The 11,121-nt window shown below is 37.4% G+C and overlaps 1 protein-coding gene across 1 annotated transcript; it reads left to right on the top strand.

Moving 5' to 3' along the window:
* The first annotated feature begins 8,766 nt into the window (after positions 1–8,766).
* Positions 8,767–10,959, top strand: LOC127958762 (leukotriene B4 receptor 1-like). The gene is made up of 2 exons (XM_052557729.1): positions 8,767–9,740; positions 10,369–10,959. The coding sequence occupies exons 1-2, from the start codon at positions 8,848–8,850 to the stop codon at positions 10,421–10,423; spliced, it is 948 nt and encodes a 315-aa protein (XP_052413689.1). The 5' UTR covers positions 8,767–8,847; the 3' UTR covers positions 10,424–10,959.
* Positions 10,960–11,121: the final 162 nt, after the last annotated feature.

The raw sequence follows: 11,121 nt of genomic DNA, 5'->3' as shown, positions 1-11,121 counted from the left end.
AATCTCCTGATGTGCGTCACCAATTACCTAAACCGCTAAAAACAGCCCAGAAAATGTGAAAATCCACACAACACCAGTCTTAAAGTCTTCCTGTGATGCCTAGACCTGAGCTAATAGTGCTGTTATCAGTGATAAAACAGCAGCTTTCTCTCAGCAGCTGAGTCAAAGCTGGAGGTATGACCTGAGGACGACTGTTTGAAAAGAGCTAGAGCACAAAATTGGATTCGCCAGCGATAGCTTTCAAAGAGCTCAGCTTGCTATTACTATTCTAAACATGATGACAGATACGCTTTAAAGACTCAATTCAGGGTCCTCCAACGAATAAAAATCACAGACAATGAAGATGTATTTAAAACTGCCGACAGCTGTGTCACAAAGATGCATTTCCCAAGTTGGGGAATCTAAAAAAACCACATGACTGAGATGTGACTAGGACCGCCTCACAAATTAAAACACAGCCCACTTCTGCGAGGGTGATGACCCTGAGATATGTGGGAGTTGTTAAAACACCTCTCAGTGTCTTGGTTGTTTCTCATCAGCATCTCTGAGAAGCGTGATCTTATAACAAACAAGTCCATGTGTGAACTGTGGTAAATATGTGGGGGATGTGAAGTTCACGAAGTTCGCGATTCTACGTGGTCTTCTCTCAGTTTTCACCACATGCAGATGGCCTGCTTGTCCTCTAAAGCAACAGGAACCCAAAACTGAGAATCCTGTCATCATTTACTCACCTTTATGTAAATTGTTTTTTACTTCCAAGGAACACAAAAGCTAAATGAATAAATTATTTTTATTATTAGAACTCTTATGTTAACCAATTGGGTTTTTGTTGAGGGAACCATCAGGGTGATGCTAACTTCTTAGTTTGCCTACAAAAATATGTGCTAACACTTTAGTATAGGGACCAGTTCTCACTATTAAGTAGAGCTGTAGTCAAGTCCGGCCTTGTCGAATCCAAGTCAAGTCCAAGTCCAGGACTAGTCGAGACTGAGTCAAGACCGAGTCCAAAGAGGTTCGAGTCCAAGTCAAGTCCAAGTCCAAAAGTTTCGAGTCCAAGTCCAAGACCGAGTCCAAAGGAAAGAAAAAAGGGTCCTCTTCAAGACCACATACTTAACTACTGATAATGTTTGTGATGCGAGAGAAAGCATATCTCCTATTCTAAGAAAATCATTTTACATTATTATTTGTAATGATCAAAAAGCATGTGCAAAGTAACAACTCTGTAGGACAGGGGTCTCCAAACTACATCCTGGATGGCCAATGTCCTGAAAAGTTTAGCTCCAACTGGCCTTAAAACACCTGGAAGATTAGTGTGTCTAGTAAGAGCTTGATTAGGTTCAAGTGTGTATAATTAGGGTTAAAGCTAACAGGGGCGTTAAACAAGATCCCGGGCCCTATATGCATAGGCAGTCCTGATGGGCCCCCATGGCCCCCACCCATGAAAATATCCAGGTAAAAAATATATATTTCAGATTCATACTTTTCAAAGGCCCTCTCTTCCTTTGGAGCCTTGCTACTGGTTTTACCCCCAGTCCGACCCTGGGAGCTAAACTTGGATAAACAAACAAAGTTTGGAACTGTAAGGTTAAATAATTTTTATGTACTTTATTTTTTGTTGACATTATATCTGTGGTCAAAAATGTATATGACGATGCCTAATTGGCACAGTGCACAGACACACGCAAAGCTCGGGATATGACAAATGCGCGCAGCAAGGCTAGAATGGATACGTTTGGCTCTACTGGACATGCGCACATAAATACAGCGAAATTTTTGTCATACTGCTCTACATTTACATTTACATTTAATCATTTAGCAGACGCTTTTATCCAAAGCGACTTACAAATGAGAACAATAGAAGCAGTCAGGTCAACAAGAGAACAACAACAGAATACAAGTGCCATGACAAGTCTCAGTTAGTCTAGTATAGAACGCATAGCCAGGTGTATATAATTTTTTTTTTTTTTTTTTTTTTTAATTAAATGAAAAAGACAAGAAGAGGAAAAGTACTGGTGTTAGTAGGTTAAGTGCAGGCGAAAAAGATGAGTCTTTAGATGTTTCTTGAAAGTGAGTAAAGACTCCGCTGTACGAATTGAGATTGGGAGGTCATTCCACCAGCTGGGCACAGTCCAGGAAAAGGTCCGTGAGAGTGATTTTGAATTTCTTTGGGATGGCACCACAAGGCGTTGTTCACTTGCAGAGCGCAAGCTTCTGGAGGGCACATAGGATTTAACCAGTGAGTTTAGGTAAGTTGGTGCCGTGCCAGTGGTTGTCTTGTAGGCAAGCATCAGTACCTTGAATTTGATGCGAGCGGCTACTGGTAGCCAGTGTAACCTGATGAGGAGGGGAGTAACATGAGCTTTTTTTGGCTCATTGAAGACAACCCTCGCTGCTGCATTCTGGATCATTTGCAGAGGCTTGACAATACATGCAGGAAGGCCCGCCAGGAGAGCATTACAATAGTCCAGTCTGGAGAGAACAAGAGCTTGGACAAGAAGTTGGGTTGCTTGCTCTGACAGGCTCTAGGGCTTGCATAGACTAGTCGAGCTCTGTCGGAAACAATCGACTACTCCAGTATGCATTAACCATAATGCATACAAAGTGTTTGCTAGTGAGACGTGAATTTTAGAATTACAATATTGCGTGGAGCTGTTACTATATGACCTTATCTATGTTGCATGTAAAAATAAAATATGTAATGTAATAATTAGGGTTGTGCCTGAAGCCGAATACCTTATTCGGAATGGCACGAATAATGGCTTAAAAAACGAATAACGCTCAAGGAATAATTCTGCCTGAATACTCGGCTAAAGCTGACACAGTCTGGTGTTTGCTAGATAACAGGTGAGCCAGGGCATCAGCGCCAGAAGTGAATGAATGTAAACTTTATGAGTGAAAAGCGCGCAAATCAAACACCGCATTGTTGTCGCCTCTCTGTTTATCGCTCAGAAATCAGAGCGTTGCAAGAGGAATTTTACCTATAATAATACATCATAGCTACACGTTATATATATATATCTAAAAGGCAAATATTGAAAGCTTAGGCTACGATATGATACGAATGAATGGAATAAGCATAGCGCGCTCACCAATCAAACAGCCGCGCTGCGCGTCTCAGTCTCTCAAAAACCAAATCAGTTCTCTCTCAAGAGTAGGCTAATAATCAGCTTCGATTCGGATACATTGTCTACTTGTCCTACATGTTTGCATATTTACCTTTTGCTGGTTTGCGCGGAACACACACATCTGTTTAGTGAAGTTCATTAACATTAAGACTCGCTCAAAGTGTTCTGCGTAATGAGAATGTGTGCATTGAATAGATTCAGTCGTGTTCAAATGATCACTAAACGTTTGTCATCTCTCTGCTTGCATGATAAATATTATTTTAGAAATTAATAATTATTTCAGTTTAACACCACATACTTGTTCAGTGATAACTACGAAAAAATATATAAAAAGTCATAACAGTCTTATCAAGTAACTGTTCGATGTTGTATCCGAATGCAGATAGGAAAAATTTTGTGATTGTTACAGATACAAATACTGGCTGTTACATGAAAATGTAAATATGTAATGTCATATATAAAGTTTTTAAAATTTACATATGTAATTGTTGCATAAGGCTATACAATTAATACGCGTTTATTGATAAAAAAAAAAGAGGCTATCTAGGTGTAGACGTAAATAAAACACAATCTAACAGGTAGAAAATTAAATTAGAAACATCTAAACTTTTCAGGTCGCAGTAAGTGCACCGCTGGTCATGCACATCCTTTCCCGGAACAATACTGAAAGCTAAGGCAAGATGGAGAAACAGATGATCATAGTTGTACAAGGATAGCCATTTTTTAAATGAATCTATTAGCAGAGCTACTGCAAGTGATTTTAAGTGCTGGAATTCCATTTATTCTTTGCTGAAACTTCTGCGTCATCATGGAGAGCGGGTCATGGTTGCCCAGCAACAGCAGACGCCACTGGAGCGCAAGCGCAGGCTACAGAGTGCTTTGGAAATAAGAAAACTTTTTTGCTGGACTCGGTCGAGACCAACTAGAAGACTTGGCGAGTCCAATGGCCAAGTCCGAGACAAGTCCGAGTGCAAATTCAACGAGTCCGAGACAAGTCCGAGACGACAGAAAAAGACCGGACTCGAGTACTACAGCCCTACTATTAAGTAGTTGCTTATTTCTTAACACATAGGCTGTTTATTAGTACTAATAAAGCACATATTCAGCATGGCCATATTCTACATCTACCCAATACATAAGCTTAACAACTACCTTACTATTAATAAGCAGCAAATCAGAAGTTTTCTGAGGCACAATTTGTGGCTGACGGTTTGTTAATAGTGAGAATTGAACCTTAAAATAAAGTGTGACCAAATATGTCAACAACTCTATTTCAAGTGACATCTTCTGCAAATATTTAAATACATTTTATTAGCTGTTTTAACACAATATTATTTTTGGAATGCTTTAAAAAAAAGTGATATATAATATAATAATATTTATAATTAAAATTGTATTGCCATCGCGTTAAATGGGAATTAAAATGGATAGCATAGATATTGTAGATCTCCTTCAGCAAAATTCTAAACAAAACTTGTTGAGAGCATATGATATCTCAGTTTCATTTCTGCCTCCTTGTCATAGCCACCTGATCCTTAGGCCAATTGAACCAGCCAAGAAGGCCGTAAGGTCTGAGACCCTGCCAGCTAGCTGTAATCTCATTCATTTGGCTTTTGTTCCTCCATCACCTGTAATGCTGCCAGTCTCCTGGAGATATTTAGGTCACTCAGCTACCGTGGGATTTCAGTTTGATTACTCAGAGGAAACTGATGGGATCAAGTGTGTCGTGTCACGACTGAAAGAGTGTGAAAATTAGAGTGAGGATATTTTTACCAAGATCTTGGGGGAGATAAAAATGAGCTTCTTGTTTACTGTTGATTGAAAAATGTTCTAGATGATTTGATTTGCAAAATTCGATTGGATAATAAGACTTTGTTGGTGCCGATTCCTCAAGCACTTTCTACTTGATATTGACTGTTTTGACTTTATGGCTGAAGACTGAGTCTTTTGAGCCTTTCATATTTCCTCAGTTGGCTATTGTGACCATGTTTGTTTGCTTGCTTTTCCACACCAACAATAAAAAAACAGTGACAATTATTGCAAATGATCAAAAATTTATTAAATGAGTTTCCTACATGGATATTCTTTGCAAAAAAACTGAAAACTAATTTTAAAGGGGTCATATGATGGAGTGATTTTTCTTTGTAGTGTTACAAGCTCTTGGTGCATAAATAAGATCTTTAATGTTGCAAAGACTAAAGTCTCAAATCCAAAGAGATATTCGTTATAAAGGTTAATAGTCAACCACACCTCCATAAAACGGCTCGTTAAACACCCCCACATGTCCACGTCATGATGTGGGAAGATTTGTATAATGCGCCCAAATGTTCACGCAAAGAAAGTAGGCATAACTTATTCTCGCTGTTGTCGCTGGCGCCATGTTATTGAGATGCTCTGTGTTCGTTGTGAAAGTGAAACTACTTTGCTTGGCCTTCCAAAAGAGGACACAACTAGAAATCAGTGGTTAAGTTCAACACTGTTCCGGAACAGTTCAACCCAAATATTCAGATATTCATATTCACGGAGGACTAGGACTTTTTCCTTGGAGAGTAGCCAACAATGCCGGTGTCTGTTTGTATACTGTAAAGTGGGGCAGTTCCAGCTTTGCAAGGACAGTCTGGCGCTTCTGACTCACAGTCTGTAAGTATGTTTTCATGTTTAAAGAATTTGCCACTGATGATTCAAACAAGACTTTTGAGCAGTGTAGAGTAGTGCTTGTTGTTTGTCATTTCTCCGATCACAAATGCAGACATGGTTTTGTGTTTATGCAGCGCAATACACAACGTGTAAAAAGACATTATAATCAGCAATTATGTCTCTACTGGATGCAACAAATGCCTTGTTTGTAATGGCTTTTATTGTTTTTGTCTCATCATGCCGGACACAAGGCATCACATTATGGTAATAGCGTAACATTTCCATCACACCCTTGGAAATTCGGCCAATCAGCGTACACCTCACTTTTCAGAACGATGAGCTTAGTAAAAATCTGTGTTTCAGAAAGGCGGGGCATAGAGGAGCTACAATACTGTACAGTATGTGGAAAAATAATGTTCTTTTTTTAACCTTAAAATGCATAAACATATTGTATTACACAAAATAAACAAAATAATGTTATTTTTAGCAATGTAATATGACCCCTTTAAGTATTAAAGCATAAGCCTTTAGTAAAAAAAGGATCAAAATGTCATGAGCAACATTCAGTAAGGGGTGTCCAAACTTTTGACACATACTGTACAATGTATGCTGACATTGATCTGTCAAAAGGACAGAAGGCTGATTTAATCAAGCTTATCACAAATCCAATTAATGGGCTACTCGTTATTTCCCTCATTCTTCATTTATTTTCCAGCTGTCTCATCAGTCTCTCTTTTCCTCCTTTCACCTCTTTCCATGTCCATCTGTCTACTTCTTATCTGTCCTCTTTTCCTCACGTGTCTTTATGTGTTCCATTGCTCCTCCGCTTGCCCCGCCTTGCGTTTCTCACCAGCCAATCACATGGATGTATTCATTAGGTTCATACAAACAAACAGAGCACCTTTCAAATAGTTATTGACATGCATATCAATCAATTGTGTTTGCTCAGTAAGAAAGACTTTAAGTCGACATGCCAAGATATATTGCATCTGAAGTTCTCCTGCAGTGAATATGCTCTGCACTTGAAGGTCACGGTAAAAGTCACACTCCATTCTGTTAATGAAATTAGACAAGTATGCGGCTTAATCTGATTTAGGTCTCTCATTTGAACTAAGTTATCTTTGGATTCTATCAATTCAGCAACCAGTAAAGCAGAGACATCTCCGACACTGTGAAAATAAATTTTATTGCAGAAAAACGCACCACACCTCATCTCTTTCAGGCACCAGTTTATTTGAGCTTGTTTACAATGTTTTCTCTGTCATTCTGTGTGTGCACATGTGTTTTGTTTCAACCTGCTGCATAACATTTGCTGAAACAAAGGCCTCAATTTGAAATTGTCTCAATTCCAAAACAGAATCTCATTATTTTGTCCCAACAAACCGCAGGAGTAATCATAACATGCCTGCTTGCCTTGCTGGAGGCTGTTAAACAGGATCGGCCGCAAGTCACAGCAAAGTGGAGTTTTTGCATTAGCGTCACCGATCTAAATGTAAATATAAACTGTATGCAAAGTATTTTTATTATGTCCAAAAAAAGACGTTTTTTATTTTTAAATCATTTCTTTCTTTAAAGAAGGGGAAAAAATGGTTCACTGTTAGTTATTTCAAGCTATTATTTATTTTCCTTTTTTATGGAATGTTTTTTTTTTTTTATATAAACTGTATGCCTTATGCATATTGTGCATTCTAGTCAAAACATACTTAGGCCTATATCATACATGATATTCCTCCATACACTATAATTATTTCTACAGCAGTCAAGCCATTTCCTGCATCAGTGAAGGTTAAGTGCTTTGTCGCTGCCTTAGAAATGTCCTCTGGCACATTTATGTATGAAATCATCGGAGGAAATAAATAAGTCAGTACCCCTATAGAGAAGGTGATGAACGTTCCTGTTTTGCATTCCCAGTGATTCCAGCTCTCTGTGTGCTAGAGGGAGCTATCAGATCACTGCATCAGCCTTCTGGGTGGATGTATTAGCAAGTGTACTGTATAGACTACACTCGTACATGATGCAGGAAACAGGTGAAGCAATTCTGCATGAATATACTGTATCTTAGCATTGTCCTGACCTCAGAACAGAACCCATCCAGATGTTCAAAATGTAATATATTACCATTTTATTCCCACGGCCTTGGATTTATGTTTGCCTTTAAGAATAAGGCTGACATTAGGTTGAAGGCCATTCCTTTAAAAAAAAAACATGAAGACACATGCAGTTAAAATGAGCAGTTAATGACATTGCCTTTGCTTTTTTAGACGGTTTATTCAAATTTATGGATATCACTCTGATAAGCCGACTCATGTCTGAAAATCTAAATAAAAATACATAGCATAGGCCTATTAGGGGGAAATGCACAAGCACTACTTAAGGGGAACTACTGCATAATTATAATACTGTAGACGTAATGCTAATGAAAACACAAAATATACAAGCATGTTATTTTGTTCATATACTTTTACACAATCACAGTTTTTGTTAGAGTATTTCAGCAGCCAAAAAAAAAAAACTATACAAATATAGAAAAAATATCTAAATCATAGATTTCCTGTATAAACTTTATTTATGTTAAGATCTGTTCAAATGTTATGTGATGGCAAAACGAATGTAATAACTTATAACTAATGATGGGCGATACTGATCTGATATAATGGGCATCTTTAGTTTCTATGCTTTTCGGGTTGAAATTATATTTCTACACTACGAGGGTGCATACATATGCTTCAGTGGCTGCTTACCGTGGGAAATGTGCTCTATGTGTAAGGCCAGTCTGGTTACAGCTTCAACCACAACAAACATGCTAACAGCTTATAAACACACATCACTTTAATTCATTAACATTTTAAGAAGGAAATACTACTAAGATTAAAACAAATACTGCATTCATGCACAGCCTTATGTTGCCAGATTGACATTTTAAAAAAGTATGCAAATCAGTTACTTTTAACTGCACAGTTTTTTTTTTTTTCACACTTTGGCAAATCTTTCCATGTGACGACATTCAAGTTCACTTCCTGAAACTACTTTCTCACTATTACTGAGCAAACCTCAATCTTCATATCTTCACATCACCACTTGGCAGATGACAATGGAGTACCAGAACATTTCTAACAGCTCTCTGTCTGCCCATACTTCAATGATAGCATCCAGCACTGTTCTGGGATTGTGCTGTGCTCTGGGTGTACCAGGTAATATAGCAGGGCTGTTCATGCTCACCCAACATTTAAAGGAGGGCAGTTTTACCCCCAAACTGATGCTGAGTCTGGCTGTCTCGGATCTATTGAGTCTGATTTCTCTGCCTGTGTGGATCTATGCCCTACTGAATGGCTGGGTTTTTGGTCACAGTCTTTGTAAGTTAATTTCTTATGTAGTTTACTGGAGCCTCTACAGTAGTGTGCTTTCTGTCACCTTGTTGAGTGTGCAAAGGTACCTCCAGGTGCTGTATCCACAGAGATGGGCAAAACTTGGACAGAAGGGCCAAAAGGGGCTGATTTTTGGGATATGGACATCCAGTGGAGCTCTGGGTTCTTATGCTCTTTATTTCCGAAATGTGAAGAAGAAGAAGGACAGGCTTTTACACTGTTATCAGGATTATACAAATAAACAAGAACAAGTAGCTGTCTTACTTGTAGAGACTCTAGTGATGTTTGTTGTTCCTCTCTTCAGCCTGTTGTTCTTCTACCTTCGACTTCATCAACGGATAAGACAGTCAGCTTCCATCAAAAGCCACAGGCTGACAAAACTGGCCGTCAGAGTCGTAATGGCCTTCTTCATATTCAGCACCCCCTGTATGGTCAACAACTTGGTCTTAATGGCATTGTCATGGGAATCAGATGTCAGCAATAATGTTACTGGGGCTCTTTTCTTCATCAACAGTTGTGTGAACCCCTTTCTGTACGCCTTCTCGGCCCGTACACTGCGATGCAGAAGAAAACAGCATTCAGACGAGCAACAACAACATCAAAATAAAACTGAGTAAGCTGTAAAGCAATTCTGAAGCTTTTATGGTGCTTTGTATGTCTAATATTATAGGTTTGCATTTGAACTACACCTACACTCTTAAAAATAAAGGTGCTAAAAAGGTTTCTTCACAGCATTGCCATAGATTAACAATTTTTGGTTCTACAAAGAACCATTCAGTAAAAGGATCTTTAAAGAACCATCTCTATCTTACCTTTTTATCCACTTTTTAATTCAGTGCAGAAATAAGCCTATGGGCAAGACTTCCAGTTTATTAGTCACACTATAGGGGGGAAAAAAGGTAAATGGTAAATCTGTTTGAACTACAAACCAGTTTATTCACAATTAAGATAATACATTAATATAATATGGTATGACACACCAATTTTCAATATCAAGCACCTTTTATTTTTGAGAGTGTAAAGGGAAGTGCATATCAAACTTTTTTATCATATCCTATTTATGTTTCCTCAGCTTATAACCTGAATAAAATACTTCTCCATTTCCAAAATATTACAATTAACCACTTAGTATTCCTGTAACAGGACTGTTAAAGCCAACTAAGGATATCTTCTGCTTTCTTTGTCTTATGTAAAGGTTGTAGCATGAACATTTTTCAGTAAGCCTTTATCTTCTTTTTCAGAAATGGTAACGAAAGTGGTCATGCTGAGGCAGGTAGACCACACTTGGTTTTCTGACTGCAGCTTTTAAAGAGAGATGACCTTTCTGAACAAACAATAAAGGAAATTCAACCTCTTCACAAAGAAAAAGGATGCCAACAAAGACTTATTTTGTTGTAATTTGTTGTTTGAATTGAAGTCTAAATGAAAGTGGTTGTACAACAACATGGTTGTGTATGCAGACATATTTTTTAAAGTTGTAAAAAAATGATTTTCGGAGTAATTTTACAATAAAGCACTGTTTCAGACTTTCTATTTAAATATTCACAAGTTCAATGGGTTGCTTGCTGTTTCTTTGTCAGTTTATTTTGTGAAATTTACTGTTATACTACTAAATTTACTAATTGGTAGTTTAATGAGGAAAGTTTTTTAATTGTATTATTTACATATCTGCTGGTCAGAAATTTTTTTTATTAGTACTTCAGTTTTTTTACCTTTTACATTTTTGCTGTTTTACAAATTGATTAAATTCTGTTAAAAATACCACAATAGATATTGGGTCCGATGAACTGCGTCTTTTTCTTGAACAATATAGGCCGCTGTTGCAAATTTCCAGTGGAAGGTTTTTTATTTATTATTATTATTAAATTTTTTTATTATATATATATATATATATATATATATATATATATATATATATATATATATATATATATTTTTTTTTTTTTTTTTTTTTTTTTGTATACAAAATTGTAAGATGTTTTGCTGACTTTCAT

This window comes from Carassius gibelio, chromosome B5 (genome assembly GCF_023724105.1).
Source record: "Carassius gibelio isolate Cgi1373 ecotype wild population from Czech Republic chromosome B5, carGib1.2-hapl.c, whole genome shotgun sequence".
NCBI lineage: Eukaryota > Metazoa > Chordata > Actinopteri > Cypriniformes > Cyprinidae > Carassius > Carassius gibelio.
The sequence above is the reverse complement of the archived record's forward strand: the minus strand, read 5'-3'. Positions and strand labels throughout refer to the sequence as shown.

What these genes read in the sequence shown, in the direction of transcription:
- LOC127958762 (XM_052557729.1), top strand. Translation starts at nt 8,848, where the DNA reads ATGACAATGGAGTACCAGAACATTTCTAACAGCTCTCTGTCTGCCCAT. An exon ending in CAACATCAAAATAAAACTGA is followed by an intron (nt 9,741 to 10,368) that starts GTAAGCTGTAAA and finishes CTTCTTTTTCAG; the next exon opens with AAATGGTAACGAAAGTGGTC.